The 25,331-nt window shown below is 39.9% G+C and overlaps 1 protein-coding gene across 1 annotated transcript in view; it reads left to right on the top strand.

The window, feature by feature from the left end:
- Positions 1-1,977: 1,977 nt before the first annotated feature.
- The window catches only part of roraa (RAR-related orphan receptor A, paralog a), a 161,034-nt gene continuing 137,680 nt past the window's right edge, over positions 1,978-25,331 (top strand). The window contains exon 1 of the mRNA XM_062461588.1: positions 1,978-2,237. Coding sequence (XP_062317572.1) covers positions 2,084-2,237 — 154 coding nt within the window. The 5' untranslated portion in view covers positions 1,978-2,083. The remainder of the gene's footprint in view (positions 2,238-25,331) is intronic.

Raw genomic sequence — 25,331 nt, 5'->3', positions numbered from 1 at the left:
TTCGCATCTGTTAACTTGGGGGATAGCTAGGCTAACTATAGCTTTACTGCAAGGCAGCTGCAGAAACGCCACAAGCAAAGAGGCCAGGGTGATAACTATTTACTCATTTTACTTTGTGATATGACACACAATTGTGATGTGTAATGTACAGTATAAGCTGATATTATTAAGGAAGTACATCTACTTTCGGAAACAGTAGTCTACTATTTCACTGAAGTATTAGCATCATGACATTAGCCTGTGTTGCCCGGGCAACACATACTACAGTGGTCTATGATGTAGCGTTAATTATCTGTTTTCAATCGTTAAAATAAACATTCCTCACATATACATTTTCGTTGTAGGATTTATTATGACATTAAATTACAAGTAAACGATTTGTGAGTGAAATTATCATTACCTGTGGTTTCAATCCAGTGTATCACTGCAACGCTGTAGCCTACGCGAGACACTACAAAAACATCTACACAGCTGTAGGAAGTCAAACGGCGACAGAACATGTTCGGCACTCCCCTTACTTAAATCAAAAGTCTATCTAACTACTAACCTGAACTTCATTGCCACAGCCTAAACTTTGTCAATCTGTTCATGAAAATAATTAATTTCAGCCTAAACCGTACAACTGAACGTTAAATCCAATTCAACCAACGCAATCGCTACCAAGACGAACGACCGGGGCAGCTTCTCCACACAGGGCTATATCGCACTTGGCGTTGTTACTGACAATGATCGCTACCACTGAGCTTTTTATGAAAGCGATTTTCCACTAAATAAATGTCAAGCTTATTTACGTTTTTGGGGGCATATTTTCAGTTAGCAGATGGTACTGTTTGAATCGCGATTCCATCTTCTACTGCCGGTAACGTCGTAGAATAATCTTCAAAGGGGGTTCTTTATTCATGAATGAATGCAATATGAGTAGACTAAATTCCATAAAATATCACGAGAAGGGAAAAACTTAAAAGGACGTTTAAGTCATAGAGATTAGGTCAATTTTTACACCGCTCTGCCAAATGTATTCGTTTTGATTCAACGATGAGGCTGCCTCTTGCAGGGGAAATGAGAAGACATCTATTTCATTCTACACTTCACTCGTATTTTCAGTTGTAAATTAGCAGCAAAAAAAAAAAGCTTTTAAATCTATGTAATCTTTATAAATAATAAGTATGCATTTTTATATAAAATATACAGAAATATCAGTTGTAAAAATGTCATTCAAAAACGGACCCCTGTGCAACCGACGCAAGCAAGCACACCCTACAATTTCCCCAGAAATTGTACCCTCTCTAGTAGTTATTGTAATAGCCAACCAGCCAAATGAACAAGATAATATCACTAATATTAATATTGTGATACATGTAGAGAACTTCCTCATAGAGATAAGTCATAAACAGCCTACATATTTATCTGCATATTCATACAGTATGTATCTTAGCACACATGAGACACTATTGTAAATTGGACAGAAATTCCAATGGTTCATGAATGATTCTATTGCTAGAAATTATGCACGCATGCATAGCTTCTACCACTGAATCTATATGACGAGGTTCATGATGGTTGATGATTAAAAAAGTTCTAAAAAGACAATCAATTGGTTTGGTTTCTAAATTGGTTTTCTGGGCTAGTTCACCACATCAAATAAATAATTTTATATCCGGTTGTTTCAGGTTAACTGCCTCAAATTTGGAGTGCTAAACCTAGAGACTATCAAGTCCAATCTTGAATAAACCATAGGCTTTTTCTATTTAAAAACAGATTTACACAAATACATTTCGCAAACACAAAGTCAGTGGCCACTTGCACTAAGTCATGGAAAAATCAACTCTGGGAGCTGTAGCCTGTACATCTATTAATCGGCTATTGTCAACCTCTCCCTTTTTGGTTGTAGCCTATGACTGGAGATCTCTCTAGCGCTACCAGTGGACAATCAAACCTACACACACACCTCAAGACACACTCGCATATCTCATTTCTGAGTTCTACTGTAAAATAGATAGCTGACGAAGTCTCGGAGCTCACAAATCTTTCAGATTTAGTCTAAAATACTACCGATAGTTTAGCAGTAAATCTGAAATTCAACATGGAGTCTCCTCCAGATCCAGCAAGCGACCCGGGCAACAGCGCTTCAGAGCCGGCTACCCCGGTCAGGGAAACCCCGGTAAACCTGGAGACGCTCCGAAAAGCGGACCATCCAGTTCCCATTCGAAGGCAGACCTGTTCAAGCACCAATAGAGGTAAGCAGCTGACCGTTCTCATTACATGAAAAATATTGATTGATCACCGAATGGTTCAAACTTCAAAACGGATTCATTGCCTGGAAGACTTCGTGTGGCTCTCCAATCAAAGCTACCCTCAAAAAAATTGCAGATTATGTTATTATTGACTAACATAGGGCTATATGTCTGTCTTTCTTATCATAACAGTTTTGTATTTATTTCACTGTGGCAAATGTGTTGCCTTAATGCTTTGCCGTTCGAGCACAACTGACAGATTTAGCAAATGTTGATATCCTCAGTCATTACAGATAATAATCTGTTGGCTGTAAGTGACCGTAGCTCACAATCCACCAGAAGTCCGCTACCAAGTTATTAGTTGCTGATTACCGTACACATGCACTTATTAAGCCTGCAGCGTATGTCGCTACACGTTTGTGAATATGGTAACCTACTACCATGATGAACTTTTAGAAACTGCATTGAACAGACCGATATCGAATGCTATTATATTTTATTATTGTATTTGGTCCACTATCATTTACTCCCCTGAATGTATTTGTATTTCGTTTTCTCACGTGAAGACGTACTGTAGACCGGCTTGCCATGTAACGCGCGCCAGGTCAGACACATAAAAGGCACATCACTAAATACAGACATTTTGGTTATTTATTTCAGTTAAGTCTACTGGTCTCGTGTAATTCATTTTACCACATGATTACCGTTCATGTTGTACAATACAGCAGAGGTTAGCCACACCCCCTACAGACAGCTTCCATTCAAACAGCTCTTCCAAGTTCAATGAAAACATTTCCAGTGTAATACTTCTGTATGCAATCCATCAATGACTAAAAATTACATTTCAGACATAACAATTATTCAATGGTTTCTTGTGAAAGACTCTCTAGTAAAGGAATCCTATATTTAGAGTCTTATATGGTGAATGTGGAATGTAAGCGGGTTATGTAACAGGTTTAGCCATAAACAGAGGCGCGCCAGAGTGAGGGAGAGAACGAAAATCATTATATTTTCAATTGTAAGCGAGTTCTTCAAATATCCCATTTAAGACAAGATACGTGATACTGTGATCAAAACATGTACAGTTTACAGTGTGTATCAATGACCGAATCACTTTACAGTTTGTGGCATAACGGGATTGTTTCACTTTTCTAACAACTTGGTAGGTTCCTACCAAAGCTCGGTTATGTAATAAGAGGCAAAGGAAGTTACAAAGGCATTTTTGCAGTCCAAAGCTCTCAGGGTGTTCTTTTTAAAGAAGTCTGGTTTCGAGACACTGCTAACCTGCTGACCCACATTCACCCCCACCCATTTATGCATAGTTAAAGTGTGTCTAGAAGAGAAATACAGGAAAAAGGACGCCTTGCTGTTATGTAACGCTGAATGGGCGAAAAAAAGTGAGACACAACTTTAAAGAATGCTTCAAGGAATCTGTGCCTGCTGTAAAACTTTTCTCCCCCGGTTTTTTTCTAAATACTTATTCCTCAATAAAAAAAAAAAGTAAAACAGTAGTACTGTTATATAAATATAAAAAGGATGTGATGTTATTAAAGTATTGTTGTTTTTTGTAGGTTGAGAGTCTGCTGTGAAGTTCACTTAACTGTAGGCTACACTGGTAAAAACTCTACATTTGATCAGATCTGACAAACAAAATGAGCCTTTTTAGCATGTTAATAAAAACATGAATGCTCTGTGATAGTTCTCTTTCTGTGTACAATAATACACACTTATTGTCCATTCTAATATGCACCACCAATCTATTGCAGGATTGGAATAAAGTGAAACAACAACAGAATGTGGCTAAGCAATTCATGACACACATGTACAGTAAGGCATTTTCAGGATTACAGTGCCACATTCAGACATCTATCTACATCTCATTCCTTATGTAGAACATTTACTGCTTTAACCCTGAACACTAATACCCTTTATTTATAATATTAATAGATAGTTATGTAAGTTGACAGCCTCGGCTGCAGAAGCTTGGTTGAAGCCTCAGAATTACATATGTAAGCTCTGAATCTGCAGATGTGATGAGAGCTTTGGTGCTCAGCCCTGAACCATGCACATTTGCTGGTGTGTGTGTGTTCATCATCAAAATTTTGAGACCTCAAAAAACTATGTTATTGAGGGACAAAGGTAATAATTGTTAGTCTGTTGCTGTGCAAAATGAATGGCGATCATGTGCTGTTTGTAAACATAGTGTGTGGATGATTCATTTTTCACAAAATGGGCCTGAGATGGCAGGATTGAACATGTAGCTGACAAAATTGTTGTTTTTCCTACACTGTCCACCCTTCCGTTTCTATTCCCATTCAATAGTCTGTCAATATTACTGTTCTTAAAAGTAGTGGTCTGACCTGTCTGAGGAGTGAGTCTGTCAGTACAACACTTAACAGCCTGCTCTCATCTTAATTCATCACAGCATGCTTCCTATTGCTCATAATTTCTACTGCTACATATAATGGGTCTGAAAACACCTTTCAGCACACAACCATCCCTTTACTGAACACCTAAGTTGACTTTTACTACAAGAGTCCATCAGCTGTACTTGGAGCCGGAGTGGCAGCATGTGTTTAGGCTGCTCTGACAGAAGACGGATGGGGCGCAGGGAAGCATAGGCCTCCAAACAAGGTTTTACACAAAGCCTCAGAAAGCCCTGAGCTGGCATGGTGCTCACACTACTCCACTGGACAGCAACATTAGTGAGGCTGTGACATTCTCAAATACCAGGGATTAGACTTCCCTGCTCGCTGAGGAGGACCAAGCAGCAGGTAGCCAGACGCCTGCCTGCCATCCAGACAGCCAAGGTAGATCCTGGAGAGCAATGTGTTTGGGTCTCTTACTTCTTGGCAGACAGCCCATGACATAATAATGGGGTCTGTCCCTCCTTGATTTGAATACTTAGTGGTGATACAGTATGTAACAATATCTCTTGTTAAAACCTGTCATTTGTTGCAATGCTTTGTGTTAGCTTTAGTCTAAGGCCCACTATAAAACAACCAGGTTCACACTAGCCTTATCAAGGTCATTAAATCAGTAAGGAGTCTATTGTTCAAATAGCCACCGGCAAAAACTGCCATCTAAAAATGGGTTTGCTGGTTGATTCAGGCATATCGGATTTACTAGATGTAGTTTAAACCTCTGTCTCACCTCACTTTACCTTACCTTCCCTTCTCTTCCCTATAAAGTTAATTTACAACAGATCATTCAAAGAGTTTGTGTTAAGCAAAGTTTGTTTGTCAGATTCAAGTAATATTTGTTTAGCCAATAGGATAGCGAGTGTCTACTATGCTGTTTTATGTGGCATGTTGCTGTCAATAGAGATTTGTAGGAGGATTCCTACAGTTCAGACTACATTGGGACTGCTGTGGTTCCTCCGGTCCTCAACCTACTGTTATTTGTACAGAACACCACCACGCGTACCAGACATTCCCTCCTATTACCTTCACTCAGGAATGCTCTTAGAAAAATGGACCCCATTGGACCCCATTATTATCAAAAAACACAAACGAGTTGTATTGTAAATGCAAAGCTCACAGACCTCAGTTAAATGTTTTAAGAAAGAAAAACTACATTCAGAAAAACACGTCACTTAAAAGTTTGTTTGTCCTAAAGTTTATGGAGATAAGTTTGTGTTTGACCCAATTGACTGTATTGATTAAACATATTTATGGACTACTCAAAGTTTATCCTTCTGGGGCCATTCATTTGAGAGTTTTAGAGTCACCAGTGGCTCAACTGGGGCTGGCACGGAAGTCAGTGCTAGTGACAAGAACCAGATTTTGATGCAAGATCTCCAGTGGTGAATGACAGCTCAGATCCATGGCCCATTTACAGAAGTTGGTTGCAAAAAAAAAGCCTGAATAGTAATGAACGGAATACTCTAGATGCATTATTGGAGGGTGTTAAAGGAGTCTAAATTTAATGTGGTACACTGTGACCCAGAGTAAGTAGCATTGCTGTAAAGTTGTAGTCTGACAAGAGTCAGCCAGTACTGAGCTGTGAAGTGGGTCCCTTGGTGGAGGCCATGTGGGGGAAGGTGGTGTAAAGGGTCTAAGGATCATTCAAAGGAATTCTTATGTCATATCCAGGGCCAGGCCTGTAGCAGTTCCAATACCCTTGAGGATATGTAAAGAACTTTAGCAGATATACATACTCTAAACACTCAACAAAATGAAGTGAAAGAAAGGTGACATTGATCAGTATCTTTATTTTTTCATCTGCAAGTTATTTTTGTTGCTTGAAGATTCTACCGCAATCATTTATTGTGTGGGTAAGTCTTACAGGCAGGTCATGCTGCAACCAAAACCTAACATAAATCCCTTTTTCAAAAGCAGAACGCTGATACTGTATGTGTAGAGCATAGAGCCCCTCCCAGACATTACTGTTATTACAGTAGAGAAACAGCTAGAGGTAACAGTGTAAAATCCATGGTCAAATCCATGGTATTTCAACAGTACACCCAAGAGACACTTAACTGTTGTTATTCTGAGTGCTTACTATACTCCAGGTGAAACAGTTCTCATGGTGGACATGTTTTTATGGAATGTGTTTAGAGTGTGGGATGACTGAGGTCAGTCAAAAAGAATGGAAAATGTGTATGATGTTCTGTCACCTGTAGAACATGTAGAACACACTTCTGAGGCTGGGAGGAGAATCATGTTTTTCCCCACTGGTCCAACTGTCTCTTCTAATTGATGTGGATATTGTGCAATATTGTCATTGCTTTTCCTCCTCAAATGTCCCTTTACAAGATGTTAAATATGGTTTTAAAAGCAACTATGGAAATTCAAAGGGGCATCAAAAAGTAGGTCATTTCAGCAACTTGACTTGACATCTTCTTTGTCCCAACAGACCAGTTTAGTTGCATCTTTGTATATTGTAGTCTCTTTTTCTGCAGTAGATTGAGAGTCATATATTAATAAAAACAGTATATGTACAGGTTAAGTGTTGGCTATTATTTGTTTTGATATGCTTTAAAACAGCAAAACTTGTAAGATTTTGTCTAACTTTACTCTTTCCTACAGTATAACTCAATTAGTGTAATAGAAGTCATAGTAGATACATAAGAATGGAATATCCTGCTTATTTTTCTTTTACCTAAAATAAACAAAAAAAAACTTTTTTAAACAAAAAGATGACACAACTTGAAAATAAGTGTAATTTCTTCCGGGTTGATTATTTATATTGAGTAACAAGCAAGACCTAATCTCATAAATAAGAAAGTGAGTGATACAGATCCCATTCCCTCCAGGTATTGCAGCCACTTAATCGAATTAGCTCTGCTCTCAGGCTTGACAGATTCTTCAAACACCCCTGGTGACTTTTGAGTGCCGATTACAATCAGCTACTATTTTCAGTGTTTGATTAAAATCTTGTGAGGTTGGACAGAATCTTTTAGAGTGCAGAATCAACTAATTATTAATATATTTGGAGCCCATCTCTTTAGCTTTTTTGCCAATTACCGAAGGCCAATGAACTGGAGTGGTTAAACAATACCCACAAGTATTAATCATGTTGAATCACATTGGATGGGAAACTATTAGCTAGATCTTATTTAAATGTATCAGTAGTTAGGGGCATATTGTTCAAGGACAGGGGTCCTTACTGACCTTCAGACTTTCTTCATAGTGCAGTAAATGCAACATTAAACATTGTGTGCACTTGATTTCATAAACAGTGTACTGTAGATCTGTGAGCCTGGACATATCCTTTATGAATTTTAAACCTTGAAAGCTTTGTCTGGGAGTCAGGTGGCTGAGCGGTTAGGGAATCGGGCTAGTAATCAGAAGGTTGCTGGTTCGATTCCTGGCTGTGCAAAATTACGTTGTGTCCTTTGGCAAGGCACTTCACCCTACTTGCCTCGGGGGAATGTCCCTGTACTTACTGTAAGTCGCTCTGGATAAGAGCGTCTGCTAAATGACTAAATGTAAATGTCTGTGTTGGTGGTCCCTACAAAACAACAGCAGTTGTTTAAACTTTCACAAATATTTTATTTCATTGGCTGTGGATAAACAGTGTTGAGAAGAACTGATTCTTATACTGAACTTATGCTAAGAAATACATTTTAAACCATTTTTTCTGGTTCATATTTTCAACAACGATCATTTTATCCCTTTGTTATCTCCCTAAAACAGAATTTGAATATGAATAAGCTACTAATGAATATTTGATTGTTGTGCATATGGATTGATTGCTGTACGAGGTGCAAGACAGAGCTTGATGAATATGTGTCAAAACTGCTGAGCTGAACTGTGGCAGACACTAAGACTTAGTCTTGTACGATCCATGGAACACCAATCATGTTCACATCTAAAGACATTAGTTTAGATGTGTTATTGATCAGCATTTGCTACTTTATTTTCCTAATGTCGTACTTAAAGAGCAATAATTAACACCATGTCGGGTTATTAAAAGCCTATTTTTAAGTGACAGACGGAAATAGATCCACCAAAATAGGATGTTGGAAGTCTTCAGTCAATGTTGAGGATGGGGTTGTACAGATAACAGATCATTCTTGGCATACCAATAAGGCTTCTCATTTATGTTCAGATTTTGGAGTGGAATTCTGAGGCTTAGTATCATCATGCTGGTTGACCGTGAACATACTGACAGATGGAAGTTTGTGTGTAGGAAAGGAAATCTTTATTTAAGGGATTGCTCAGGAAGTGTTGATTGCTGATTGTGGGTTATCTTTGCATTGGGTCTGTCAAGCTAAGTTGATTTCATTTGTCTGTCTGAAAGTCTAGTAGAATTGGTGAAGTTATCATTATAGACACATTGAACTCAGTGAAATCTTTTGAATAATTCACTTAAATGTTTAGATAGTGGTTGTTTGTTTAGATCATTTACTTGATTGATAAAATAGTAAAATAAAGAAGGATTTTTAATTCATTTTGTGTCATCCTGCATTAAACAAGCTTTGCTTGCAATGCTCATTAATTGCTGCTTGCTCCAGAAGCAATGTCTGGACTCTCTTACCTGGCTTCGCGCCACAGTGTCTTCTGAAAGAGCCACTTCATCTTTGTCAGGGACAGGTGGAAATTTGCTGCACAGTCCTAATTGGACAAAGTGCCTTTCAAACTCAAGCCATCACTCAACGATAAGATTATCAGTTAGACAAGGTGTCAACATAGGTTTCTCTCTTGCATGTTTTCTCCTCACCATCTCCCTCTTACTTTATTTCTCCTTTCCTTCCTCTTTCTCTTTTTTGTTTTCTCCCTGTCTCCGAGTGGCACAGGGGCAAAAAAACATACAGGATTTGTTCCACCAGAAAGACAGAAAGGTTACTTCAATATGTACAGGATGCATGTGTAATGTACTGTACATTTAGCTATAATGGCAGTGCTATTACAGCACTAACATCACTCATGTTTTCTGTACAAATGGTAGTTTATTTACTGAGTCTGCAGTGTACTGTGATAGGCTTAAACATTTTACAGATGGACTTACCATAATTATCATACCTGGTACCTGGAACTTACCATGTTATCTTCTAATGGTTTTGCTTGACAATCCAGCAGTGGTGATGAAAGCATGTGAATATATAAGGAAGAGATGGTTCATTTAGGGAAAGTTATCTGTTGGGATATCAAGTTCCCCAACATCTCTGATATCACAATTGATTCAACAATTGAAAAGTGAGTGCATGAACATTTCAGTCAGGTAAATTGAATAGCAAACATATTGACATTATTGTCTAATTGAATTGCAAATGCTATAGCTCTTCCCTGCTTCACTGTGTATCTGGTCCTCTTGATTAGCACAGACGCATTGCATTTCCTGTGCTGATCTGATTCCAGGCAGGAGTGGACAGGAGAGATTGATGGTGGTGTCCCCAGTCAGACAGATAACACCTGATTCTGCCCGCAGGGGGTTAGTCTAGCATGCTCTTCCACTGGACCTCTGATGCAGAGTGGAGTGTGTTGAGGAGGTGAACCGTTCCTCCACTCAATGCAAATGCAGGGCCACATTGAGTGCTGATCCCAGAGCGGCTGTGCCAACACAGCCCTGGGCGCTCGGCTCCTCGTGATCCATGCATCAGACACACCTGGGAGAAAACCCACACAGGCTAGAGGGTCATTTGTTGAGTTGTATCATGCATCAGAACACACACTCGCACATACTGACATGCGCCCCCATGTGCTCACACAACTACAGTACACTCACAGATAACACAGGTAAATATTCTTTGTTTGTTATTTGTTTAAGGAACTGTGGTCCTGAGAACAAACGGGTGACATTCAAGGGGAATGTGTAAGTAATTGCCAGTCTTACCTTCTCCCATCTTAAAGTCTTTTGAAAGAAAGAAGCTACTCTTAATTCCTGACCTTTTGGTATGAATGGCATTTCGACACAATTTTTTTCAGGAAAAGGTATCATAAAGCAAACAGAGATAATTTGCTGTATGGGATTTTGCAGAGGCAGAGATTATAGCGAGACTTAGTGCTGGGGCCTCTGTGTGTACAGCTAGGGCCCTGCTCTGATTTATCTCACAGCAGCGTTATCTTCACAGTTTGATGATGCACCATCCAGCCTTGACCAAAGGATCCACCACTCTTGTTTTCTGACCCTGACATTTCTTGGAAGGCTTGCCTTGAAAGCCACTCAATTGTCATTTTACCTGAAAAGCTAAAAATATCCACTGGTGGAGGTTTGAGATGGACCTAAAGAGGCTACAGGTGATATACACACTGTATCACCTCACCATTTTAGATTGAACAAGACAGTTATGTTTGAGATAAAGCTGTTCTAGGTAGTTTTTTTAGACAACCAGGCCAAGGAAAGGGTGATGTTTATTTCTAGACTTTATTCCTTGCTGCTGTGTATACAGAAAGCACTACAGAGAAATGTACTACATAGAAGGCCATTTTGCAATTGATTCCTTGGAACTAGTTTTTTTTTAATTTAAGAGTCCTTTATTATAATGGCACTAGTATTGATGCAGAGTGCGCAGAAAATTCCAAGATACTTTATTTATTCAATGTTATGAAGTCTAGCACAAGTTCACCATGTGAGAAGCAGATGGTGAAAGACTGCTGTATAATAGATCTCAATATTAACTGTAGAGCATGCTGGGAGTGTTGGTGGATGGCACACAACAGAGTAAAAGAGAAGCAGTGACCTTCTGTCCCATCATTTACCCCCTCGTGCCCCCCACGCTGCTATCAAATTACTTTGTTTTACCCAATTAAAGTAGCCGGCTGGGCATCAAGCAGGCTGCCATTTTTCGCTCACCTGAACTCATGTGACTTCATCGCTCTGTCATTGGGAGAGATGAGCGTCAATGGGTGATTTTGGCATGGCAGAGGGCTGCCTCGGACCCCTCTGTTTTCACTGAGATTAATGTAGCAATCCTCTGGTTGGCGGGAGTCTCACTCTGCACCGCACTGGTCTTGCTCACCTGCTCCCCCACTAGCGTACTGTACACTTACACACTCTCAGCACCGGGAGAAATGCACTGGGTTTGCGTTTTACGAGATCTTGTTTCACTGCTCAATTAAAATGTTAATGAGTGAGATACAGCATGTGAGGTATCCTGAACTCAGTCCACACTGTAAAGGTGTCATGTTGTTTACCAAGATGCAGCTTGTCGGAGCAAGCTAAACGTGCCGTAACCTTTTGTGGCTTGATGATAGAGAGGAGGCAGCACAGAGAGACAATATCATGGCAAGGGCTGAGTGAGGGACTGGGAGGTGTGGTGCTTAACAGCCATACGAGCACAGATTATGTGCTTGAAGGGGCTGAACCCAGTGCCAGCAGTGACAGTTGGGCTGGGAATTGAGTGTGCCTAGGCTGTGCGGCTTGACTGTGCTTAGAGACACCACTGGGTCCAGGGCTCATCTCTGTAGTCCTCCTCCTCCTCCCACAGACGTATTGTGGCCAGCCGCTCTCCCCGGCCCACTGGGATAACAAACAGGCCCCTACTTCTGCTTGATGAGGACTCACTAATGGCTGCTTCTTTGAAAGCCGGTGGGCTTGTTTGAGGAGGAGTGTCTTTGACTTCCATTCCAGCTTGGCTTGGCTGAGCATTCGTCAGGCCGCCTGGCTTTGCTGTCCTGCCCACTCGACGGTCCGCCAAGGGGCTCGAACGTCTGTCATTTGTTTTACTTTCATATGGAAGTTGATGATTTACCAATAAAGAGCAAAAATAGTTTTTGATGATGCCCATAGACATATGGAGAAGGCATTGTCACTGTAGCTCGTCTTTATGCAGCTAGTTAGGCTGGAACTGAGAAAAAATAAGAATATATATTTATATATACATAGCCTACTCTATATATTTATTGATTTAATTTAAGTCAAATTTCCATCTCATATGCTGTGCAAATTTTATGTATTACAATGAATGCTTATTTTGTGAAGATGGTCCATGATGGGAGATGACCCATCCAGCCTGTCCAACAGTGTAGAGCAGCCTGATGTCTTGCTGCCCTTGGCCTCCAGCCTCAGTGGAAGTCAGAAAGGGATGGGGTCACTGCCTCCAGAGGGAGATGCTGTTCCTCCTGCCCTCCTCGTTACCAGCCCCATTCCTGCTTCTGGAGACTCCATTAGAAAGTTGGAGATGTCCTTGGAAGTCCCCTTTCTCTAACTTCTCTTTTCTTCATTCTCTCTCACTCTCCCACTTGCTCTCTTTTTTCACTCTTGAAACTAGGGCGGAGGTCATAATGGCGAATTTGATGTAACAGCCGATCTGCTTCCATGGAGCACCTTGTCAGCTCCAAACAATAGGTTTGCTTGAAATGTTATGCGGCATAAAGAATGTTCGCATATTCCCTGAGAAATGTCCTCCGCTGGTCATTCCCCAAAGAGACGAGAACATTTGTCTGCATACATTTTCAACAGTTCTGGCCCAATAGAAAGTGGAGGTTGAGACAAAATGATTTCATTTTACACGCTTAAAGTACTGAACCAAAGTTAGTTCAACATGCATGATGAAAAAGCAAATGTATGTACGTGGATCTTGTATTTATGGATCATTGAAAAAGTTGGGCATTCACACAATATATAGTTAGTCTGTTTCAGCCAGGCAGGTACTGGCTGTGTGCTGCCCATCTTATTTTTGATGCTGATTTAATCTCTTGCGCTAACCTATTGCATAACATTGGAGCTCTTAGGCCGAACATGAAGACTGCGAAAAGTAACAGATGTTAGTGGTTGCATAATGGCAAGAAAGAGGCGGCCAACTGTGATGTTGTACAGTGGTGTGATCAAAAGGTTTTAATTTAAGTTGACCCCTCTGTCTCAGTGGTATCCCAAGGCTGGCTCACGGCTGGAGCTGACAAAACACAGGCTCTCATCATTGCACGGGACTGAGGATGAATGGACACACTAGCAAATCATCTCTAAATATGCAGCCCCATAAGGGCACGAACAAACGCGCACAGCATTGTGTAGGATAGATTTTTGTTGACATGTTAAGGGACTTGTTGAGCATGTTTACGACCACTTTTGCAAATATATTTTGTCTTATCATATTTTGATTTCATTTGATAGGTTAACTATTTAAAATATACATGTACCTCCCTTTCATATATATGTTTTTATTTGTAGAACACCACTGTAGCTGTTTTTAAAATTCAGAACATAATTTCCTAGCGAAAGGAAAGATGAAAAAAGCTGTAAGGTTTTTGTGATAATACTCATCTTCTACCAGTCAGCAATGCTTGGCAGTTTTCATCTCAAATTAAATTCCTTTGGATATGACATTTTAATTGGAACACTAGTCCCAGTAATTGGACAAATTAGAGAATGTCTGCTGGGGGTAAGGTAGGCATTGGAAGAGGTGATTTGGAATTCTCTATTTAGAATTGTAATTCACCATCTCTGCTGTGTTTAATTTGTGTTGCAGTCTGTGAGTGTTGGTGCACGGGTTGCACTAGTGCTGGAGGTCTCAACGGCACTCAAGGCTCACATTGTCTTCATTAAAAGCGATTAAGGAATAGGTCAATTTAGTCTGCTTGGCTAGCTGTGCTATATCGTTCTATGAAATGTCTTCATCTGTCTGTGGGTCTGGGTAGGCGCTCAGGCAGCAAATATGAACAGTCACTTTTTTATGCATGTTTGCATCTCTGATTACTGAGTCAGTGCGCCATCTTTTTATAGGTTGCTTTGTTTTGTTCTACAGTAAGGCTCTATATGCATGTGTGCGTTTGTATTTGTGTGTATGTGTGTGCATGTCTGTGTGCGCATGATCTGTGTACGTTTGCTGTCTGTTCACTGATTAGCCACTGTCTGGTTAGCAACAAAATACAGTGTTCCTCCTGCAGTATTTTGTAAGCAATTTAACCAGGATAGAATAAACATGAAAGTTAGTGTTGCTTGATTTCACAAACACATACCGTTGAAACATTGTTGAAACATTACACAGAACAATCAATATATTTATTTTCAAAATATGATATTTAACATTTGTCATTGACACCAGTGATTTTGTTCTGTCCATAGATAGATTTTATGTGCAGATTACTTATACTTACCTTTCTGATTAATGGAGTCATTCGGTTGTCTGAATACAGTAGTGTACAGTTGACCATAAATAGTTACTGTATAGGAATTATTTTAACCATATTTGTCGCTGTCCAGAGATAAAGTTTATACTCGCTAACCATAAAATGTGCATTTGATTGTTCATGGCAGGTTGGCCACCTGACGGTTTGGGCATTTGGTAAGGGTAAAAAAAGGGTGCCAGGTGGGACCAGGTGTAGATAAATGTTGCCCCATAAGTCATTCGATTAGAGAGGAAATTGCATGTTAGTCTCACACAAGGCTAGAGATCTTTTTAATCCAATCAGTTAAATTAATAGAGCAAGTAATAGTTACATTATCCGTCGACATAGTAACAGGAACCCTCTGTGATAATCATCACAGGTACCCATTGAAATGTATATCCAATGTGCCTATCGAAATATTGTGTATTTGCTCATTGTGTGTCAACAAAAACTATTGATACCTGTTAGAGCCTGAAATTATGAGAATAATGCTGTGTGTAGTAAGTCCTGAGCACTTATCTCAATATTTCCATGTAATTATGGGCGTGGCTAGTTCTGGTTTAGTCTGCACTTGTATTCAAAATCCCCCCAAAACTATTCCCAATATTATTTGTCATATTCTGCCTTTGGCACACCAACTCACATAACCACAGCTAATTCAGTAACTCAGTAAAGCAAGCGTTGTGGTGGTCTTTTTAATAAAATTTCTTTTGACAAACCATAACACACCACATAAAACAAGTTTTTTTCACTAATTAAATAGTTTAATTGTTTTAGCTATGTTCAGTAACTCTTCATCTCTTAGTAAACCGAGACAATAGAAAACTTTAATGTATAGTACAAAGAATATATGAGTATATTCCCTCATTCTAAACATTGTTGTAGAGGTCAAAGTCATGAACTCTGTATGGTGCTGTCATTCCATAGGTGTAAACCAGGGGGAATCTTTTAGGATGTGTTATAAAGAACAGGTCCATGGTGGATGTATCGGATTTGTAAAGGGGAACCCTGATTGGATCTCTGCATGCCGGAGCGTGGCGGGAACAAGGATGATACGAGGGTAAGGAAGGAGAGGGGCTCCTAGACACAGGGGCCGCAGGGAGAAAGTTCCCCCATGCATGTCAGAGTTTGAGGAAGTTGAGAATTGATGGAGCCCACAGGCAGGCCTGCTAATTTTAGTTGAAATCACCTAAGTGGTTTGGCTAATTTATGCATCCTCCTCGGTCTCACCCCCTGGTTCCTCTCTCTCCCTTGCCTCCCTCTGCCTCCCCCTCCCTCCAAGATCCGTCCACATAGCGTGAAGGTACCAGGAGGTGACAGAGGGAACAGAAGGGTATTTTGTGCCCAGCTGACTCGGAGAGTGCTACTGTAGGTGGTTTAAACTCTGGTAGTACATTTTGATTCAGTTTGACCCTTAACAACAGTCTGGGTTTAATGATGTATTATATGACTTATGTCACTAAGCATTCACTTAAGAACAAAATGCTCTGTATCATCTCTTGTTATTTCTAAACTCAAACCGCAGTGATCAATTACGGGAAGTAGAACAGAAGCACATTTAATGACAGCTGAAACAGGTTATATGCATTTAGCATCTCTTACTAAAAGAGTTCAAAACAGGGAGAACAGACTACTAGTCTGATTACAATGTGAACTTGCTGGTGAAGAAATTGCAGATGTCAGTGTCAGATTTAGAAAATGTGTGTCTTTGCTTTAAAGGCCCAGAGCACAGAAAGTCACAGAGCTCGAATTGCATTGCTGGAACAGTCCTTCAGGAATTCAGTAACAAATCTCACCTTCTCTTTATTTCTTGTATGTCTTTAGACATTCAAGCTTATAGAAAATGAATTTAAAATGGCCATGAACTTTAAATTGCAATGAAGGTGAAAGGTCAGTATGGATTAGCTGAATATTTTTCTTCTCATTAATTAAAATCCTCTTATACTCTTTGTAGCTGCTTGTACTGTAGGTTCTTTGGAAAGAAAGCCCTTGGAATTCAAATGGGGAGATAAGAGTAGGACCAAAATCCTTGAAGGGGCTCCAGGGGTCATTTTGAGGCTAATTAGTCCATTCGTTTTTTTGACTTCCTGAAGTTTTTAGAGACATTACGGTCATGTAATGTACCCCTACAATAAAAAGTAATTCATTTAGTTTAGGCGTTTGTAATATATTGTCAATACACCTGTGGTATATTGCATTGAATTACTTCAGATCTTCAGATGACGAGTGATTTGTTTTATACAATCACAAAGGAGGACATGGAGCTTGGCACTATTATTTAGCAAGCAGCTATGTATATTTGTAGTGCTAATGACAGAGATGGAAGCAGAAAACATACATTAGCAAGGGTTGTAATGTAGGATATGGAGTATCTACTTGTTTCATTTAGTTGTACGTAAGAACTTCATGAATCACTTGGAAGCAACACTGAAGAGGGAGAGTTAGGCTGGGTAATTGTGCTGGTGCAAAGTTTCCTTAGGCAGAAAGAGCAATGAATCTGTCAACAATTTATACAACAACAATTATAAAAAAGGGTTATATCCTCAGTGTTTCATTTGCAGTTAAATTTTTCATGTGACACTTGCTTTTTAAATACAAAATATACTGTAATACTGTCTCTTTTCATAAAAAAGGTTCAGTGTTAAATCATAATATTTATGTTAATTGACGTGTAGTCAAATGTGTACCTGAGAAAAATACAATGTGTATAAAACAAGTGGTTTTATTTTTGCCAGGAGCAGGAATATGGAAGGATAAATTGTATCCATTATCTTTTAGGATTCCACAAAACTTTTGTATCAGATAAAAAAATTATAATCTCTGCATGTCGTCTGACCATCTATACTCAAATCATTTTTCAGAGCTGGGAAAGAAAATATATTTGCAGACTTGTGTGCGAGCCAGCAGTTTTTGGCAGAAGGTGTGTGGGTTTTATGTGCCAAGCACTTGGTCAAACTGTAGACAATGAGGGGCTTATGGATTCCCTTTATCCCTGGACAGCTAAGATGATATCTACAATGTCAGAACTCTTTAAAGAAACTCTGAGGCACATTTATTAAAGGCAGTGTTTTTGGATTAAGTTACATTATGTTGATACTTTTAACAGCATGATCTGCCAAACAGCATGATCTGCCAAACAGCATGATCTGCCAATGACAGGGAACCTGACCTATGCCACCTTTCTCAGTATGAAGTTGATACTATACGTGAGTCAGTGTACTTATCGGACGAGGATGCTGTGTTTAAGCTACATTAAACGTAACCGATTTCTGTATAGGCAGAGAGAATAGAGGGACCTGCTTGAGTCATTTAGTGATGATCTAATAATGAGTTCCACAGATGGGTTTGTTGGCTGGAGTGCTCTGCTGAGTCCACTGTGTAGGCATGTGGTAGAGAGTGTCAACGTGTCTCCCGTGCAGGTTCAACTCCAAGCTCTGGGAATTGATGGCGTCTGCCAGACACGCTGGCAGTCCCTGGCCCCTCTCGCCTGTTCTACCTGGGCTGGAGACCAGCCAGGGTTAATTATAGTGGAGCTCCTGAGTCTTGTGTCACTGAGGATGGCAGACAGAATATTGTCATACTGCCATGTCCTATACTGCAAAGACAAGTGGAAAGACACACTACTCTGACAGAGTTTGTGCAGGTTCACTCTATCGCAATCACTATATCCACTAACAGTAGCAGAGTTTAATCTATGGGGTCTAGGGGGTAAAAGACTTCGGTGAGATAAAATGTATGTCCCAAAGACATTTGGGGGGATTTTGTAGCTGTTGTAAAAAAAGGATTACCGAAGTCAATTACTATTGCAGATCTGATTTTAAAGTATTTTTCAGTTTAAATAAACTTGTATTGCTAAACGTATGAATTGTTGTATACTGTACAGTATGTCACCTGTTTTTATGTATTTTTCACTCAAGAGAGCTTTGGGTAAGGCAGAAGAAAAACAGTAACATTCACAAACATTTTATTGTATTTTTCAAAGCTGACCATACAATGCAACTTTTAAGCTTAATTATAAAGACGTTGAAGAAGTTGTGAATTTCAATATCATCTCTCATTTAGCTTTTTTCAAGAGTTAAGTGTGCTTGTTCCTTTTTTACAAGTGTCTCGTCATGCTGGTGTACACTGCCCTAGAAAAAAAGTACAGTTTGTGTTGCCAAACTTTTCTCCCTGTCTAGATATTTTTAAAATGCCCCATTTCCGCCATTGTTGTGCCATTGTTTTGACCTTATTCTGAACAATTTCCCCAAGTCAAATTAGCTTTCAAATTCAAAGAAATGTTCTAATGTAATAGTTTGATGGTTATGCCTCTGAAGTACGAAGGAATGGGAGGCCAAGCCACCAGGGTTAATAATATTCCTCCTCTTCAACAAGTACCTTGGGATCCTTTGTGTCCTTGAAATCAGACGGCATCTTGTTCTGGGCACCTACTGTACAGTATCAGGGTTACTCTGCAGCACTCAGGGGTGAAAACTGTCTACAGTCTCAGAGCCCTGATCACATACTTTCAGACCTGCTCACTCACCACATTGTGGAACTTTACCTTTAATATACAGATGAATGCTGATGTAAAGAATCTCCTATATCTGCTGTATCAAATCTGAATCTCACCTTAATAGGAAGTATCCTTCCTACTTGAGTTGGGACCAACGAAGATTGCTACCGTATCTACTTCTCGTTTATATGTTTTTACATGTGGACTTTCCTTGCAATCAATTGTGTGGTAATCTTCCTATTGGATGAGAAACAAGAGCATCAACTGCCACAAATCAATAGTAGCTGATCAGTCTTTTGCAATTGTTAGCGTGAGAACTAAACTCAGCATTCATGCAAGTCAATGAGCACCTGGAGCGCTAGTCCCAGAGGCTGCTAAGCATGTATGGCAAGGGACTACCTACGCTCTGCGGCTAGGTCTCACAACCCGCTTTGATAGGACAGAATCTGGGAGGCTTTGCATGGAGATGCCGAGCCCGCCGAGACAGCACGGATCTTATGCGTCGCACTGTGCCCAGTCCATGGAGAATAGAGGTGTTACGCACAACAAAAAAGGTGACTGAGAAATTCTGGGTTGGGGATTATGATTTATTAATCTACACTTCTTTAAATTTCGAACAACCTCCTGGGGTTACAATGCACACTCTAGCGAGTAATCTCAATGTACAGAACAATTCAGAAGCTATGCGTTTCTGTCTTCTTGAACAGCTAGAAAGGGCTAACAGTATATCAGCACAGTGTAGCCAGGGGACAGTGGGAAAACAAGTATTGTTCAAGATGAGGAGGGCATGAGTGTGACGCTTTTTCCCCCCAAACAGCTCACAGATGGTTTACTCCTCAATATTGATTGGTGTAAAATGCAATTTGGCATCAACTTGGTGACTTTTGTTAATGATATTGTCATATTTTGTTAATTATCATTGCAGGAAATGCATTTTGAAGCTAACATTCTTCAAAATGATATTAAGTATTTACAGAAGCTGCTCTTTCATCTCGGTACTCAAGAGGAAAATCATTGTACAGTATATTGATCTGATGAATACGTAACAGCCTATAGGTCATAAGATATTAGGAACAGCCTTCATAGATCCCTTAATCATATAATGATTACAGTTCATTCAAGTCCCACCTGTGAGAGTACAACCACCAAAAAGTCAAAGTCAACTGTTCTGGTACAGCAATGGCCTTAGGTGTATCTTCCTACCGTGGAGATTCATCCAGCAGGAGAGAAACATGTTGTCTGCCAGACATTTCTTTGGCAAACTTTCACTGCTTGATTTGGTTCTGAATCTACACTTAGCATACCCCGCCAACAAGACTGTAAAAAAGCCACATTGTTGAAGCACAGCCTCCAAATGCTGTCAGCTTGTCATCACATATTCTGCCCCCTTTGCAAACTCACAGGAACTGTTTCTAGTGTTGTTTTTTTGCACTAAGAGAGGTAGATTGAATTAGCTGCTTTTACACTTTATTAATTGAAAGAATCATTGGAAGATCAAAAGCAGGCTGTGAATAAAAACACAATATTTCCAAATGCAAAACCTCATGAAGTTAAATAAAAAGCCTTTGTTGTGGCCTAAATGTTTGGATATGCATATCACACTCTTTTTATCTGGTGTAAAATTACACAAGCGCTTCAGAGCCATCATCTGTGAGCCAGATCTCACCCAGGCTCCATATGCACTCAATTAAGATGGCCCGTTTCCCCTTGGTACTACATAAATGTCACTTAGAATGTATTTCTTTGGGGGTTGCACAGATATCTTTAACATGAAAGCCATCCATCATTACAACATGTTGTGGTCTGGAGTCTGGCCTGTCTAGCAGCTGAAGTAGAATGAAAATGTGATGCATTTTTTTACAAAACCACAGCCATGTGGTGCAGGGACTGTGTGTGTTGTTTGTGTGTGTGTGTGGCGAGGGTGCGGTTTTAGACTCCTGACTGCTATGTTGTATCTGCATTCATACAACAGTGCATTTCAATAAAGAAATAAACTGAATTGAAATAGGAAATTGAATTATGAAGCAACATGAAACGGTTATGCACTGTAATTGATACTGCAATTGATACGTGAAATATATCTACTCTACCACAGAACATATAATGTTAAAATGTGATATTTGAGTTTCCTTAGATATCTGCATAAACATAGTCAAACTTATTTATTTATTCAGAACCTACAGTACATGCTAATGTATACATTGTAATTCCCAATTGTAGCTGGTAGAATCTCCAGGCCTACTATGGACAGTCATGTCATATAAGATATTAGAGTTGGAAGACTGTTCTATTAACGCTTACACATTTGAAATATTTCACACTGTGGCACATTGTAAAGTGATCTGCGTGATTGAATGTTTCTCTCTGACTCGCTGCCAGGGATTTCCTCAAAATTGCTGTGTGAGAGTGCTCCAGAACAAAAGCTAGCCTTCTGTCCATTAGAGCAGAGCAAGTCGGCCATCCTTCACCTGGCAAAGTTTGAGAAAGGACACCGCTGCCTCTAGTCTACTTCGTAGAGTGCAGCGCATCTCTGCCTTGGGAAACAAAGTTTGCGTTTGAAGAGTGGACTGGAGGGAGGGATGGTTAAATGGGACGGGGTGGGCGGACACGGACACGAGGATGTGAATAGACGGTCTAAAATAAGAAGTAGCCCCTTGGTCAGAGTCGTGGCAGATGGAGGTTCAAAGAATGAAATGATGCCAGCATTCTTTGTGCCGTCCACTGCCAGCAGTGCACTCTGTGGACCGCTAGAGACCAGGACAGGGCCAATGTGATAAGACAGCTGCTTTACTCTGTAGTCCAACCTCTGCAAGGTCACTTTAGACCAGCAAAGGAGTTTAGCTACCATCAAACTGATAATAGGGCTCATCAAGACCCTGAAAAAAAAGATTGATTACACACAAATAAACAAACAAAGGATTTGCAGTGAAGTATAATACCTGACCTTCTGCATTGATGCAGTAAGATATCCGATATAAGAGTACTGAAAATGGCAAGGAAAGTTTTTGATAGGATCCTTTGTTTTGGGACAAAGTTTTAAATTAATACCTTGTTGTAAAAGCAGGAAAAAAGTTTTAAGGTGCTAATGACTTTGCCTGTCCCTATGGAGCTGCTACTCCACTCTGTTGTGGGGAAAAGTGTGTGTGTGTGTTGTGGAGTGAGAGCAGTGTGTGATTCACTAGTTAATAAATCATGCCAGATGAGTTTATCATAGAGATACCGAGGCTCCTCTGGGTCCCTGGCTAACACAGAAGATCTGGAAGATGGTACAACCGTACATCACATGATGAAATGCCATTGTCACATACATCACTTTTATAGCCTCTAACTTTTTAACTTCATTGCCGTCAACCGGGCAAACTGAGTGGCTGTATGTCAAGTGTGCTGTCACTGAGCAATACGTTGTGAATTAAGGAGAAACCTTCCAAAATATCAAATTAGACACATTGTGGTTCTTATTGCTACTGCTGTTCTTCGGAATCAAAGTTTTTCACCGCTTAATCCTTTTGGATTATCCTCTAGCAACAAATATTAATTATTCTTGTTTACTATTTAACTTCCTCTGTGGATTCTCTATACTACAACTTGCAGTATCTTCCTCAGTGTTGCTTTCGCAGAGAGAATGGTGATCTCTCCAGTGGGCTGTGATTTTCTGATCTGTATAAAGCTTGTGCATCTTGAGTCTTCTTAGATAATATGTTTTTGATTGAAATGTATGACTGAATGCTGCGATCCTATCAACCACAACCTGAGTGTTTTTAATAACATTATCACAATCCATTCACAGTATTGACTTGCCTACTCACAGTACTGTGGAATTGGTTGTCTGTTTCAAAATGTACCTTGAAAAGTGCTTAAATGGTGAGGAAGCCACACACTTTCAATGACTTTGAAGGCAAGAACAACCGGTGTTCCATTCCTCCAGACCTTCTCTAAGGGAATAGAAGTCAGTAACGGCTATCTCAGCTAATGACTTGGGAGAACAAACCCTGGTCTCTTAACATCTAAGACTTATTATTTTTAGCTCTGGCCAATGCTAAGCTTATCCTTCTTACAGGGACCACTTTTTTTGTGGTATCAGATGTGGAAATTAAAGCAAAATGACTTAAGGGGAAGATTGGCCACACTGCAAGTAGGCTACTCTGACCTTCAATAAAGCTAAGCTTGAAATGTGTATATTTCCCCCCCCCCCCCCCAATATCCCATTTCTTTTCAAATCAATTCATTTGTAACATGATGGCTTGGCATTAAGCGCTGTTCCCCTCTGATTATTGTCCCAGACGACTCTGAAGTCCATTTCCCTTTGTTAATCACTGGGATTCATACATGATTGGATATTGGTTGCTAAGTGAAACATATTATTCTCTTCTTAATATATATATAAAAAAGGATCCAACGAATTTTGTAGCCAATTGGAGGGCCAACCACAAAGTTCTCTATGAATCGTGTCTGAAAGGAGGAGACCATAATATTGAAGTTCCCACCTCTGCCCATCAGAGTTGGCCTCTGCTTTCTCACTCCACAGCTCTGCTGTCTTTTTGTTTAGATTTCTACTCACATGAGAACAGATTATTAAGTAGGCATGTCAGGTGGACCACAGACCGAATGCATTTCCAAACATCCAGAGTGTTTTTCTGAGTGATAGGAAGTGTTGATGCATGGCTGTTGATGCACTGTTAAAGATTGGGCCCGGGTTTCTTCTCAGACAGTGTCACACTGACAAGCACACCACAAAGCAGCAAGTATCAAACATGTGATTTTTAGTTTTAGGTTGTCATCTTTCATTCACTTCACTCAGTGTTGTCACTTTGTTGTATCCCCCTGACAACACAAATTTGCAACACCTGTGCGATATTCGTTGGGCGTACTCTTTAACTGCCTAGCGAAATAGTAATGCACCCATTTTCACCTCTTTGACTTTTGGTTTAGCACAGCTCAAAGTTCTTCAAAGTAAGTCTAGAATGTTTTTCACTACTTCTAGTAATGAGATGAAGTGCAATACAGAAGGAGAAGAAATCTCAAGATGCTTTTCCAGGGGGCTTTGGAATACATTTGGTAAAATGTTTATGATGCCAAAGACCAGGGCTGGCTTCTCATTAGCTGATCTACTCGATGCAAGTTATATAGCCTCACTAGTCTTTTGGGTTAGTCTTCAAATGCTCCCATATTTATACCCATCAAATGGTAGTGACTGCCTGTGACACCCTTGTGTGCATTCGGGGGAACTAGCTTAGTTAAACGCTGCAGAATAAATGCAGAAATCTGAGCTAAACTTGACGAGATCAAACACACTGGTGAATGTACAGACGCTGGCCAGTGTACTGAGTGTGCTGCATAATTCATGCTTTCCAACATGGGGTGCCTAATGAGAGTCTGGTGTCTGTTTTGGGATTTGGAGTAGTGGAAGTCTCAGTGTGACCCATACTAGATAAGAGCAAAACAGCCTGGACGCTGCACTGCACTGAGAGTCAAATTCAAGGCACACTAAGTTCATCAGTACTGTAATTTGAGAGGCTTTTGATTTCATTTTCCAGAATGAGAGTCGTCTCTGTTTAAATAACCTGTCATGTTATTTTTTATTTTGGTTTATATAAAAATATTTTGTCATCCATTAAGTTATTACTTGGAAGTGATGCAATTTTGCACTTACAAGTTTAACAGATAAACAGTTAACTGTACATGATTCCTAGTGCTTCATTGAAGGGATGGGTTTTAAGTTTTCTCCACAAATTAAATGTGGTTTCTTGATATATGGCAGACTTGACACTTACTCCAGAGGGTTTTTCTCGCATCAAGCAGGGCCTGTGGTTAAATGCAAAGTTTACCACTAGCATTGTAATAAGCCACTGCAACAAAATAAGGATTATCCCTCCAGGGGGTGGTGGTTTGAAATGAGAACTCAGCCAGAGCCTGAGCACCAGAGCCTGCCATTAAACACCACACATCCCTTGAAGAGTAGCAGCGTGCTATAGCTGAACATGTTGTCTTCATTTTGGAATCAAAAGTGCCACTAACATATTCAGACTGAAGGGCCTCAATTAGACACTTTAAAATTCTGTGTAATTGGTGTCTTAGATTGCCTGTGGAAGTGTAGTTGCCACTCACAGT

Source organism: Osmerus eperlanus, chromosome 5 (genome assembly GCF_963692335.1).
Source record: "Osmerus eperlanus chromosome 5, fOsmEpe2.1, whole genome shotgun sequence".
NCBI lineage: Eukaryota > Metazoa > Chordata > Actinopteri > Osmeriformes > Osmeridae > Osmerus > Osmerus eperlanus.
This window is presented reverse-complemented; position numbering and strand designations above follow the sequence as displayed.